This window comes from Trachemys scripta, chromosome 22 (assembly GCF_013100865.1).
Source record: "Trachemys scripta elegans isolate TJP31775 chromosome 22, CAS_Tse_1.0, whole genome shotgun sequence".
Classification (NCBI taxonomy): domain Eukaryota; kingdom Metazoa; phylum Chordata; order Testudines; family Emydidae; genus Trachemys; species Trachemys scripta.
The window spans coordinates 3,577,289-3,590,264 of NC_048319.1; the positions used below are offsets into that span (position 1 = coordinate 3,577,289).

At 67.5% G+C, this 12,976-nt stretch overlaps 1 protein-coding gene across 1 annotated transcript in view; it reads right to left on the reverse strand.

Annotated features, from left to right (window-relative positions):
- Positions 1 to 2,320: 2,320 nt before the first annotated feature.
- Positions 2,321 to 12,976, reverse strand: part of FCHO1 (FCH and mu domain containing endocytic adaptor 1) — a 29,654-nt gene continuing 18,998 nt past the window's right edge. Inside the window, exons 10-26 of the mRNA XM_034755569.1 lie at positions 12,877 to 12,898; positions 12,385 to 12,442; positions 11,164 to 11,345; positions 10,749 to 10,773; positions 10,049 to 10,111; positions 9,586 to 9,637; positions 9,177 to 9,268; positions 8,301 to 8,885; positions 7,526 to 7,638; positions 6,713 to 6,818; positions 6,410 to 6,521; positions 5,101 to 5,256; positions 4,859 to 4,991; positions 4,360 to 4,559; positions 3,736 to 3,800; positions 3,148 to 3,312; positions 2,321 to 2,771 (exon numbers count right to left, since the gene is read on the reverse strand). Coding sequence (XP_034611460.1) covers positions 2,749 to 2,771; positions 3,148 to 3,312; positions 3,736 to 3,800; positions 4,360 to 4,559; positions 4,859 to 4,991; positions 5,101 to 5,256; positions 6,410 to 6,521; positions 6,713 to 6,818; positions 7,526 to 7,638; positions 8,301 to 8,885; positions 9,177 to 9,268; positions 9,586 to 9,637; positions 10,049 to 10,111; positions 10,749 to 10,773; positions 11,164 to 11,345; positions 12,385 to 12,442; positions 12,877 to 12,898 — 2,152 coding nt within the window. The 3' untranslated portion in view covers positions 2,321 to 2,748. The remainder of the gene's footprint in view (positions 2,772 to 3,147; positions 3,313 to 3,735; positions 3,801 to 4,359; positions 4,560 to 4,858; positions 4,992 to 5,100; positions 5,257 to 6,409; positions 6,522 to 6,712; positions 6,819 to 7,525; positions 7,639 to 8,300; positions 8,886 to 9,176; positions 9,269 to 9,585; positions 9,638 to 10,048; positions 10,112 to 10,748; positions 10,774 to 11,163; positions 11,346 to 12,384; positions 12,443 to 12,876; positions 12,899 to 12,976) is intronic.

Sequence of the window (12,976 nt, forward strand, 5' to 3'; positions counted from 1 at the left end):
AGCGCCCTGGGCCATTCTCGGCTTGTGCCCCAGCCTAGAGTGGCTCCGCCAGGCAGCCCCAGCTGCCCCCAGCCCGGAGGGTGCTGGCGGGGCACCGTACAGCCGGCCAGAAGAGGGGCAGGACGTTTAATCCATCAGCGACTGCCAGAGGCACCTGGCAGCGCTCGGCCCAGTTAGCTGCAGAGAGGAGGTGGATGCAATGGTGCGGGCACTGCCCAGGGACCTGCGAGAGCCGGTTTGAGTTCCCAGCTCTGCCCCCACCCCCTTTGGGCACGTGGGATGGCTGCCGTGCACCGAAAGCCCAGCGTAGCAGGAGCTCGGAGGGCTCGGCCTGGAGCCCATCCCCTGATTGCTCGACTGCTTCTGGGCCAGGCCCAGCTGGGAATTCTCCCTCGCTTCAGCGTGGCTTCACCCAGCCAGGCCATGGCCTGACGCCCCCGTGATGGGCATGGCGCTCACAGGCCTCAAGGCTTGGGGGGGGGGGGGAGGGTGGCAGGGCTGGCACTGTCTGTTCCCCCTGCCACCACCCTGGGACCCTGGACACAGCACGTGTTGTGGGACAGACCCATCTTCTCCCCCTGGCCACCTCTAGCCCTCCCACCCTGCCCCAATAGGCACTGGGTAACAGCAGGATGGGTGCCCTGCAAAAACACTATCCCAGTTTGGGGGGGGACCCCAAGGAAGTTAACCCCAGAGCTTCTGAGGGGCGCAGTTGCTTGCAAGCACTGCAGCTATGGGGCTGCCCCTCACGTCTATTGCACAGGGGCAGCGTGGGGCAGCGCTGATCATGGGTTTGATGTGGGGTGGGAGTTGGGGGCAGCATCTCAGCAATGCACAGCAGGCCTGGGGGCCGGGCAGACAGAGATGGCTGGAGGCAGGCAGCGTGTGTGGGGTGGTGAGGGGGGCAGGGGGCAGCTGCTGGATGTAGGCTGACCAGAGACCCTGCACTTCCTGGCTGCGCTCTATTCAGACCAGGGTGGGTGGCAAGGACCAGCTTGTGCTGCCAAGCCCCCCAGGATGGAGATTACACAGCCCCGGCAAGAAGGGGATCAGCCCAGCCCAGACCCCGGCTGGGGTGGGGGGAGAGATGCCTTGGAATGGCCTTACATAGCGGTGCAAGGAGCAGCCCAGGCCGGCCGTGGGGCAGGCCCAGCTCAGGTCTCATGGCCCCTTTGGGCCTGGCCCTCGGGGCTGAGCCTGCCAGGTCGTGCCAGTGTCACACCCCAAAACCCCTCGTTTACCCAGGCTCCCAGCCAGCCCCTTGGGCACAGCAAGGCTGTGGGCTGAGCAGCCCCACAGTGAAAGGTCCCAGGCAGCCTGCACCCCCTGGCTGGGAAAGGCCCCGTGTCCCCTTCCCCACCCCTCCTGCTGCCCCTCGGCCCTTGTCTAGCCCTGGCGTTAATCAGGAACAACTCGTGTGCTTTGAACTCCCCCCACCCGACTCCACATTAACGTCCAGGCACAGACAAAGCCCCTGGGCTTGTCCCTGCTATGCAGCTGGCCTGGCCCAGCCCCGCGTGGCTCTCGCCCTCTGGGGGGGCAGTGAGCACACCACAGACGGGCTCTCCCAGAGCAGGGGCAAGGCCTGGATCCTGGGATGGGCTGCAGCCGGCAGGGCCCCTTGCAAGCCTGTTTGCAAAATGTGAACTGGGGCCCCAGCTCAGACAGCCCCCTCCTTCCTCCTGCAGCACCTCCAGGGGCTGGGGATCCAGGCTGTGGGTTCAGGGCCGCCTGCCCAGTGCCAGGAAACAGACCAGGGGGCATCTCCTATCGGGGGGGGGAGGCTGTGTGCCAGGTAGGGTCCCCCCCTCCAGCAGAACCATCTCCCTCCAGCCAGGGCCTGGCCCAGAGCACAGCCTGTAGGTCAGAGGCAAACATGAGCCCGGAGCCGGCACTGGGAGAAGACGGGCAGGACCAGGGCTGGGGGTGTTGGCGCGGGAGGGAGGCGAGCACTGCGGGGAGAGTAAAGTAACACCTGCCAATCCGCCAACATGGCCCCAAGTCACCCCCACTGCTGCTGCTGGGCTGAGAGAGGAGGGGGACCAGGTCCCCAAGGGGGAGGCTCTTTGGGGGGATGCTAGAGGCAGCCCTGCTCCCTGGAACAAGCTGGGAGTCTCCCTGTCAAAGGGGGAAGCAATTCCCCTGACTTCCTCCAGGCACCCGCTGCGCTTCTCATCACCCAGCCCCAAGAGCTGGGGCCGGGCCAGACTGGCCTGTGCTGCCCCTCACTCCGCAGCCTCGTGCCCCATAAGGCTGGCAGCAGGTTCGGGGCAGGCTGTCAGGGCGATGGCGAAAAGGGGCAGCGGAAGCAGAAAGGTCGTTTTATTAGAAAATAAAGTGTTTATTAAAAGGGTGACGACCCCCCCCCCAGCTTCCCCTCCTCCCCCCACCCCCGTACAGCAGCTGGGAGAGTGGACGGCTCTGTTCCATCGCCAGGGGGAGACCCGGGGACCCCAGCTTGGCCAGTGGGGGGCAGGGGAGGAGTTAGGCAAACAGGGAGCAGGGCTGTTCTCTGTCCAGTGCAACTCAGCCGCTCGTCCCGTCCAGGGGCTGGACCCCAGCCCAGCACCATCGCTCCTCTCACGGGCCAGGGGCCGGACCCCCACTCCCCTCCCTCCAGATCTGACTTTGTTCCAGTGTTTAAAAATCCAACAGCAGAGAAACCCCCGGGGGCAACAAGAGGCTGAACGAGCCAACGGCCGCTGGGGCTTTAAAACCAGCCATGAACAGGGGGACGAGGGCAGCCAGTCAGGAGCCAGCCAGATAAATGCCTAGGAGGAAACACAACCATGAGAGGTGGAGACAGACACCAGGGACTCCTGGAACAGGCCCCCCGCCTACCCAGACTCCTCCACTCCCCTGTGCTCAGATCGTATCCCCCTCCCTGGGATCCCTTTCTTATACTGCCCCCCATCCCTCCCCATGGCCCCCACGGCTTGATACTGATCCCACCCCAGATCAGGCTGCATCGTGCCAGGCACCGTAGAGAGACACGCCCTGGCTCCAAAAAGAGCTTCCAATCTAAACAAAGGATGAGAGGGGAAACTGAGGCACAGCAATGGACAGGAGGGGGAGGAGTTCTCCACATGCAAGCAGGGGGAAGCGTCCTCTCCCCCCACCACGGACGTGCCCAGCCGCTGCGGTTACCTGTGGCGAATCTCTTCTTCACCAGCGACATCCTGTACCCGCTGCCCGCCAGCTCCACCTCCACGCCCGACAGGGTGCTGCCCTCGCTGGTGAACTGGGCCGCCACGGGGCTGGGTTTGCTGGGGCCGTAGAGGGGCTCCCAGCTGGCAGAGAGGTGGCCGCAGCCTGGGGACCGAGGCCGAGAGATGGGGCTCAGGATCTCACTGGGGGCTCAGACCCTGCCCACCCGGGGGGAGAACAGACTCCAGAGCACCGAGCCGGGGGGAGGGGCTGACACACCCTGGGGTTGGGGGTGGCAAGAGGGTCAGCTGCTAAGAACCACCGGCCACCCTTGCCCTTAGCTCGCCCAGCAAACCCTGTTCAGAACCAGGAGCTGGCACCTGGCCAGCAGGAGGCGCCGTACCCCACTACCAGCCCCCCCAGAAGCCGCTATGGCCTGTGGGTGTCAGGGCCAAGGGCCTTGGGTTTGCAGCTGACGCTCAGCCCCCAGCAGCCCCAGCGTTGGAGGGAAGGGGGCTCAGACCCCGCCCCCCCCGACACAACTGCCCCCCCAACCTGGGGGGGGGGGGGGACGCCGAGAGCTCTCACCGCCACGATCCGGGGCCCCAGGAACGTCCAGCAGCCTCCACAACAACCGCTTCTCCTCCAGGTTCCTGCGGGGCGAGAGAGATGGGGGGGGGGGAACGACACGTCACCCCACCGGGCGAGGGCTGGGGGTGCACACAGCGCCAGCCATTACCTGATCTCCCTTGCACCCCCAGGGTCCCCCATCCCCCCCCCATGGCCCCCAGCTGCCTCCTGCCCCCCGTCCCTCCCCCTCCCCATGGCCCCCAACCGCCTCCTGCCCCCCGTCCCTCCCCCTCCCCATGGCCCCCAGCTGCCTCCTGTACCGCCTTCCCCACCCCCCAGGGCCCTCAGCCACCTCCTGCCTCCCACCCTTCCTCCCCCGCCATGGGCCTCAGCCGCCTCCTGTTCCCCCTTCCCATCCCTCTTCCCCACCCGCCAGGGCCTCCAGGCTCCTCCTGCCCCAGCCATCCCCCCTCCGCCCCAGGGCCTCCAGGCTCCTCCTGCCCCCACCCTCCCCCCTCCGCCCCAGGGCCTCCAGGCTCCTCCTGCCCCCGCCCCGTCCTTCCTCCCCACCAGGACTCCCAGCTGTCCCCTGCCCAGCCCCTCCCCACCAACATGCCCCCCGAGCTTCCCCCCGGCTCTCACCAGCTGGCCGCAGGCTGCAGCCGCACATTGGCGACCGGCTCCTCCACGGGCAGCAGCACCTGGACATTGGTGAGGGGCCTGGGCGCGGGCATGGCACCGGCGTTGTACCCGTACTCCACGCTGACCTGGGTGGTGGCCGCGGTGCAGTCCCAGCGCACGGCCAGCTGCAGGGGGGCCGCGCTCGGGCCCAGCTTAGAGAACTGCCAGGGGAGCAGAGAGCGGCTAGAGGGGCCGGCAATGGGGGGCTAGGAACAGCTTCTGCTCCTCTCAGAGCCCGGGGGGGGGAGCACAGGAGTCCCGGCTCCTAGCCCCCCCCGGACTCCTCCTCCCCCATCCCCGAGCCACAGAGAGAAGCCAGGAGTCCTGGCTCCCAGCCCCACCACAACCCACTTGACCCCACTCCCCTCCCAGAGCTGGGGAGAGAACCCAGGAGTCCTGACGGCGCTGCCTGGGGATAGGGGGATCCCGGGCGGGTGGGACGTCCCCACTGGTGCCTCACCTGGTACTTGAGAAGGGCCACGTTGTAGTAGGAGGCGGCCGGGGCCTGCTCCGCCTGCTTCTGCAGGTGCCCGGTCAGCGCAGGCATGTTCAGCCAGAAGTCCTTGGTGCTGGGGTCACTCTGGGATGGGTCACTGCGGGTGGGAGAGGGGCGGGTCAGACAGGCTGGGACGCAGCCTCAGAGCCCCAGCAGAGCCCCCATGGCCCCCCCAGCTCCGTGCCGAGCTGGGCCCCCCCCAGTACCTGTACAGTAGCTCGGCGCTGGGCAGGAACTGCTCGATCGGTGCCGTGTTGAGCAGGCGGAAGCTCAGGACGGGCGGGGACGGGCTCCCGCTGAAGACGCGGACGATGCCGGCGGGGAAGGACATGGTGAGCTCGCCCGTGATCTTCACCAGACAGCTGGGGGGGGGGGAAGCCAGGTGTTAACTCAGAGCCCCCCCCCCAGCAACAGGTGGGGAGAGCCCAGCACCTCACGGCCTGTGGGGAGTCAGGCCCCTCCCCCGCGGGATTGGGGGAATGGAGGGAGGGGATCTCCCAGCTCCCACAATGCCCCAGGGCCTTGGGGTGGCTGGATCTCCCATCTTTCCCCCCACTCCATTCCCACAATTCCCCAGGGCTCGGGGGTGAGGCAGGGGGATGGGAGATCCAGCCACCCCAATGTGGGTGTGACACTGGCAGACCAGCTCCTAGGGCCCAGGGCTGGACCCGGCCGGGCTCGGCGTGTTCAGGGCCAGGAGGGGGATTAGGGTTATAAGTGGCCGGGTCCCCCGTGTTTGCTCTGTCACTGCAAAGCGCCAGCCAGGAGAGGAAGGAATCAAAAGTCTAACGAGGAAGAACAGGATCTTTTTCGTTGCTTGGGCTCCGGGAGGGGATGGGGGAGGAGGATTGCTAGGCAGACGCAGATCTCCAGGGCTTGGCCTGGGTTAGCCCCCAAGGACACACGCAGCTTGTTTATCACAGAAGCTTCTGTTACAAACCGGTTCCAATTTGGCTTCCAAAAGTATGTCTCTCTGTTGGCTGCTTTACCCTTGTCAATAGCGTGTCGATTTCCTTTTCCTAGTTCATGAATCTTTAGCTAGTCTAGGATCAGACTGGCTACAAGGGATCAGTGCCAGATCAAAGGTGCAACTGACCCGGGGCGAGTGACTGGTGCTTTGGTGTGATTTTTGGCGGGAGGGACCATCTCACCTGGGTGGCGAGACAGAGCAGGGCACCCCGGGGGCTGGGCTGGGACTCCGTGGTCAGGCAGTTACAGGGCGCGAGACGTTGGTTGGTGAAATCGAAGCACAGGATCCCAGCCAGTGTGGGGCAAGCCCTGCTTCCCAAGGGTCTGCTCTGAGCTTGGCACCATGGGGGAAGCTTGGTCCGCCCACCAGCGCCCAGAGGGATTGTGGGAAGGGGCAGGGAGGGAGAGATCCAGTCCCTGTCCCCCCTCCCCGGTGCCCCATGAGATCTGGGGGCAGATATCTAGCCCTGGCGCTCCTCCGAGCTGTCTCTTTCCCCCTCCCCATAACCAGGGCACCCCTAGGCTGGGCCCCATCCCCCACCTTACCTGTCAGGGTCCTGACCCTTGAAGTAGGCATGGATGTACTCGGTGAAGGCGGTTGCCACGGGAAGGGCATCCTGGGATCCCAGCACCACGGGGCTGGGGCCTCGGGAGAGCCCTGGGGGGGTGGGAGGGGAGGTGGGGTCAGGTCCAGAGCCTCTGACCAAACCCAGCCCAAAGCTCCCCTTCCCCTCCCCCAGCTTGGACCCCCTCCCTTCTATCCACAGGTTCACCCCCTGCCCCCACCCCGATGCTCGGGGCCAGTCCCCTCCCCTCCCGCCTGGCACCCGCGCCCCCCGGGGTACGTACCGAGCGCCGGCTGCGAGACCGTGAAGAAGCTGCGCTCGCCCAGGCTGGCCGGAGCTGAGTGGAAAGGGCCAGAATTCCACAGGGGAGAGGGGCACAGGGAGCGGGACTGCAAAACGAAGGGCGATAGGTCACCTTCCAGGCCGGGGATGGGCTAACCCACCGGCAGGGCAAGGAGGGGACAGGAGACTCCAAGGGCCTGGGATCCCAAAGCACTTTGCAAATGGGATCGTTAGCCCCATTGTACAGGTGGGGAAACTGAGGCAGGGCCATCCAGCGGGTCAGGACTGAGCTGCAAATAGAACCCAGGGGTCCTGGGTCCCAGTCTCCTGCTACCTTCAAAACCTCACTTCCCTCCTGGACCCAGGAGTACCAGCCCCACTGCTAATGGTTAGACTCCCCAGGAAAGCATACGGCCTCCGCCAGGCAGGAGAAACCAGCCACCCCAGGGGGTCTCTGCAGAACCCTCCCCGTGAGCTAGTGTCTGCTCTGGGGTCTCAGCGACGGCCGGGGATCGGCCACCCTGGAGACCCGAGGTCATGGCTGGTTTTCCCTTGAGACATGGCCGAGCCCCGCGGCGGGGCCGGGAAGAGCCGTTAGTCTGAATCCGCCTCTTGACAAAGTTGAAAAATTCCTCAGTCCCTGCCAAGGGTCAGCGACGCCAGTTGCCTGCAGAGCGCCCCAGGCGATCGGGGTTCAAACCCCAGCTCTGCCAGACTCCCTGGACAACAAGTGACTTACTCGCTCTGTGCCTCAGTTTCCCCATCCCGCCACACACACCCTGGCTCCCTGCCAGCACAGCGCAGCGCCACCCACCGGGTCACTGTGGCTGCAGGCGGCCTGCCCCGTCGACAGCCTCTTCGTCCTGGATCGCCGCGGGGGGGCCACCTTGGGGGCGGCGCTGGGCGGGGCGGGGGCAGGGGGAGGATCTGTGGAAGTACAAGGCAGGGGTGAGAGATGGGGGGGCAAGGTCCGTCCCACAACACTGGGGGGGGGGGATGAGGCACACGGGAGGTGGCTGTGGGGTGGGGACGCAGAGGCAGGAGTGCGCGACCCAGCAAAGTGCCAGGGCCGGGCACTCAGAGGGGTCAGTCCAGGAGTTCAGGAACCAGAACCAAGTCATGTGGGCAAGCAACTCAGCCTGGCACCTAAACAGACACGTTTCCTCCTCACTAGGAGCGCCAGGTGAGTAGGATCGGCCAGAGCCTGAGAGACCTGGAGCGAGAACAGTGGGGCTGGCGCTGGTCAGGACTGAGGGGCACCGGCAGAGCTGGGGGGAGCCCAGGCCTGGGATAGCAGGGGGATATCAGGGGGTTGCAGGGTGGGATCGCGGGGCACCGGCAGAGCTGGGGGGAGCCCAGAGCTGGGATATCGAGGGGCTACAGGGTGGGATCGAGGGGCACCGGCAGAGTTGGGGGGAGCCCAGAGCTGGGATATCAGAGGGTTGCAGGGTGGGATCGAGCGACACCGGCAGAGCAGTTGGGGGGAAGGTCACTGCTCCTTGCCGTGCTCCACTCGTGCTCTGCGAAGCAGGGAGCCGAGTGGCAGGTCCTTACCCAGCGCCCCACCCCACCCCCAGGGCGGTACTCACCGGGCTCAGCTGCGGGCGTGCTGCTGTCTGACAGCCTGGGGCCGGGCCCCTGGGGAGTCCACGGGGAGGGGCCGGAGGGCTCCCTGCAGCTGTGGGGCACCGGAGAGGCCGAGGAGTGGGAGGGGGGGCAGGCCCCATGCTTGCAGGGCTGCAGGGCCTCCTCCGAGCCGGGACTCGGAGGCCTGGCCGCCCAGGCCTCGGGGTCCCCGGAGGGGTCGGGCGAAGGGGCCGTGGTGCTGGGGCAACGGGAGTCGTGCTGAGACCCCGCCCCCGAGTCCTCTCCGAAGGCGGCAAAGCAGGGGGTGTCCTGGGGCCACCCGGTGGGGCTGGCGGGCGGGGGCAGCCAGGCGCTCTGCTCCTCCGAGGCGGCCGTCGTGGGGGGCAGGACGCCCCGCTCCTCTTGGAGCCGCGGGGAGCCCTTGGCGGACCGTCTGGTGAGGGGGCTCTGGGGCGTCCAGGGCCTGGAGTCCGGCGAGGGGCCCGTGGGGGGGTGCGAGGGGGAGTCCAGCCCCGAGTCTTCCACGTTCTCTGGAGACGAGGAGGAGAAGGGAGACGGGCTGGAGCCCAGGCCGCAGGCTCGGGACGCTGTGGAGACAGGGCGACGTTCTCGTCACGGAGCCAGCGAGGGCAGGGCCGCTGCCCCCCAAACAGAGGGGGCAGGGGCAAGGGGCAGCTTCGCAGAGCTCAGCACAGGGGCTGCGCTGCACAGAAAGGCCAGCGGGGGGAGCCCTGGCTCCAAGCTGAAGCCAGAACACAGAACCCAGGGGTCCTGGTCCTATTCCCAGCTCCGGATCTCTCACATGCTGTGGGACGTCCCCACCGCGCCGTGCCTCAGTTTCCCCTCCTGTGAGGTGGGCACCGGCAGCCCACGCGTACCTGGGAAATCCTCCGCTTCGAAGGCCGACTCCAGCGGGGGCCCGAACAGGGCTGCAGAAGGGACTGCGTCCGGCCGGGGCTTCCCTGCGCAGCTGGGGACGGACCAAAGCAGGGGAGATCAGCGGGGCCCCCAGACACATGCTTACTCCTGGCCGCATCCCATGCCCCAGGGCGCCTGCCCCAGACATCTGGGGCACTGGCTGCAGGGAACGCCAGGCTGGGAGGGCCCTGTGGCAAAGGGGGCGCGGGAGGGGTTGGGAGCCCCCCCCCGCCCTCCACAAGCTGACCGCGCTCCGTGGGGTCCCAAAGCTGCCCCAGCAGCCTGGTGCGGGTGCTCTGGAGAGCAGGCGCGTCATACAAGGACTCCAACGTCCATCCCTCCCCACCCACGGCAAGGGCACCCCGGTACCTGGGAGTCCACGCGGCGGGGTGGGGAGGCTGCAGCTTCCCGGGCTCCTCACCTGCAGGAAAGGAGACGGATTTGAGCCAGGTCCCAGCCCCCAGCCTACAGGCAGGGCACAGAGCCACCGCACCCCTCCCCCAACCACTCCTCCAGCGACCTGCCACAGCTCTCGTCACACAGCCGGCCCCACCAACTCCTCTTGGGCGGGTGAAAGCTTCTGGGGCTGCCTGCCTGAGTCTGCAGAGAGGCTGAACCAACAGGATGGGGGGGGGTGCTGCCTCAAGACCTCTTACATGGGCGTTAACTCTGACCCCTACTAACCATGTCAATGTCACCGCCCAGCCTTGGGAAGAACCATCCAGCTACTCTAGCACGCTAGGGCGGGGCATGTGGCCACAGGGGAGGGGCTTGCAAATCACCACGTTTCCCTCCATGCCCCCCCCCGCCCACTGTCTCGTCACAGCCTCACCTGTACCCAGGGCCACGTCAGAGCCCACGTTCACCGTGATGGTTGTCGCTACCGGTAAGTGCCCTGGGGAATAACCACACAGAGGGCATCATGGGGGCCCCAGGACTGGAACTTGGACAGCTCCCGACACAGCAAAGTGAAAAAATGACCCCCCTCTTCAGAAGGATGGTTGGGGGGAGGGGTCACGGTGCCCGCCAGCACCCCCTGCAGCGGGGCCCGTGCTCTTGCACCCAGACAGGAGAATCACTCCACTAGGGGCTGAGCAGTGCTGGGGTCATGGAGAAGGGGTGGCCCCCAGTTATCCAGGGCACCCGGAGCTAAGAGGGAGGGGGGAGATTTTGCTGGGTCCCCACAAAATTAAGAAACTGCTCTGGGCAAAGGATAGCTCAGACCTGCCCAAGGGCCGGGGTGCAGAGCCAGCCTCCGGGGGGCGCTGCCAGGGCAGGATCGGCACCCGTCTCCCCAGACAGGTGGCGGGGGGCACAGGCGCCCTGCGTGGAGCTCCCCACGTCCAGGAGACCCTGCACCCCAGTGAGCGCCCCCTGCTGGGCAGGTCCCTGCCACATGGCCCATTGTACCCACAACAATCTCCCCCCACCCCACCCGGGTTTGGCATCTGCACTGTCCACCCCTACGGCGTCCTCTGCTTCAGAGCTGAGGGGGGGGGGTACGACGACGACAACACCTGAGCCGCACTTACTGCAGACCTGTCTCTTCACTGTGCCCTGCGAGACAACAAGGGGGGCGGGGGTCACCAAGGCAGCAGTTAGCAGCCCAGCCCTGCAGCCCCCAGCCCCACGGCCACCCCTCCCCTCCCAGCCCCGGCCCCACAGCCACCCCCTCCACAGCCCCACGGCCGCCCCCTCCACTTCCCTCCGGCCCCAGTCTTGACCCCACAGCTACCCCCTCCACTCCCCCCCCCAGCCCCACGGCCACCCTCTCACTCCCCCCCAGCCCCAGCCCCAACCCCACGGCTTCCCCCCCACCCCTCCCCTCTCAGCCCCAGCCCCACGGCCACCCCTTCAACCACTACCCCCTCCCAGCCACCAGCCTGGTCCCATGCCACTGCACCCCAGAGGCTCCCCACTTCCCCCAGCTCAGCCCCCGGCTCTCACCCCGGTGCTGGGGGGCAGGGGCAGGTTCCCCACCGTCGCCTTGAGCTGCTCCACGGCGGCCTGGCCGCTGCCCGCAGCGTCGCAGGGCTGCAGGGGTTTGATGCGGACGTAGAACTTGCGGGGCTCATCCTCGTCCTCGTAGTCCGAGTCGCTGGACGAGCAGCCGTGGGTCCCGCCCGAGCCTGAGCCGGGGGTCAAGGGAAAAGCCCCCGGCCAGGAGCAGCACTGGGCCCCTGCCTGCCATTCCCCTGGACGCCCACTAGGTGTCGCCTCCACCCCAGCTCACTGCTTTGAACCCAGGAGTCCAGCCCAGGCGGCCTGGCACCGAACCCTCGCCCAGCCTGGCTCACAGGGCCCGTGCTGGGGACAGTCCTGCCAGGCTGGGGCTCCCTGCCATGAAACCGGGGGAGCCCCCCCCCGATCCGAGCCTACATCCCTCGGGCTCAGCCCAGGCCCTGCCGCGGGTCTGAGTCCAGCTTGGTCCCCCCGGCGCAGGGGGTTTGGAGACCGAGTTCCTGCCCTGCTGCGGCCAAGCAGGGGAGCTGGACGCCCGGCACCTCTGCCCCCCACCCCCAGGACATGGACCCAGCCCGGCAGGAGAGGAGCTGGCTGGGCAGGGGACCAGGGGCTGAGCCCATATCTCCCCCGGCCGCCCCGCCTGAGGCTGGGGCAGCACACGGAGCCGCAGACGAGATTAACCCCCCGGCTGGCCCTGACCCCCAGTTCCAGCACGACCCTTACCCCAGCCCCCCCCCCCCCTCCCCCCCGGGCCCCCCCCAGCATTCGCCCCCCCCGCCGGCCCTGCCCCCAACCTCCCCCCCCGCCCTGCCCACTGGGCCCAATATGGGCATTCACCTCGCCAGCCAGCCCTGACCCCAGCCCCCCATTCCATTCCCAGCAGCCCCTCCCACCCCCAGCTGGGCCCCATCCTGGCACTTGCCCTGCCAGCTGGCCCTGCCCCCCCCGGCTGGGCCCCGTACGGGCATTCGCCCCACCAGCCGGCCCTGACCCCAGTCCCCCACTCCCTTCCCCCCGGCAGCCCCTCCCACCCCCCAGCTGGGCCCCATCCTGGCACTTGCCCTGCCAGCCAGCCCTGCCCCCCCCGGCTGGGCCCCATACGGGCATTCGCCCCACCAGCCGGCCCTGACCCCAGTCCCCCACTCCCTTCCCCCCGGCAGCCCCTCCCACCCCCCAGCTGGGCCCTGCCAGCCCCAAGGATACTGCTCTGGTTGAGGTCAGGCCGTACAGTGAATCCCTCCTCGTCCACATCGGGGCAGGTCTGCGGGGGGAGAATGTGGCAGGGAGGTGGGTCAGAGGCCACACTCCCCATCCTGCTCCCTCCATCACCCATTCAATCCCAGGAGAATCTACCGGGCCTGCTAGTGAGGGGGGCAGCAGGGGCTGGGGGTTGGGAGTGAGGGGCACCGGCAGAGCTGTTGGGGGGGGCGGGGAGGGGGGAGAGCCCAGGGCTGGGACAGCAGGGGTTGTGGGTCGGGAACCTGTGATTTCAGCGCTGCAGAACCCCTGGAGCAGGGGTCTCCTCCCTGCCCCCCACTCCCAAACTTGCCCTAGGTGGATGCCGCCCAGCCGCCCACTACCAAGAGCTGCTGGGCCCACGGGAGTCTGGCAGCACCATGGGCAGGTGCCAGCAAAGGAAGGAACCAGGCCCCACTTCCCCCAGCTGGCAGCTGGTCACCCAGGGCGGCTACTCACCAAGTCGGTGTCTGGGGACTCCCTGGGGGGAAGAGAGAGAGAGAATCAATTACCCTGGAACTGCCCGGAGCAGCCCAGCAAGGGCGGGGGGGGGGGGGGG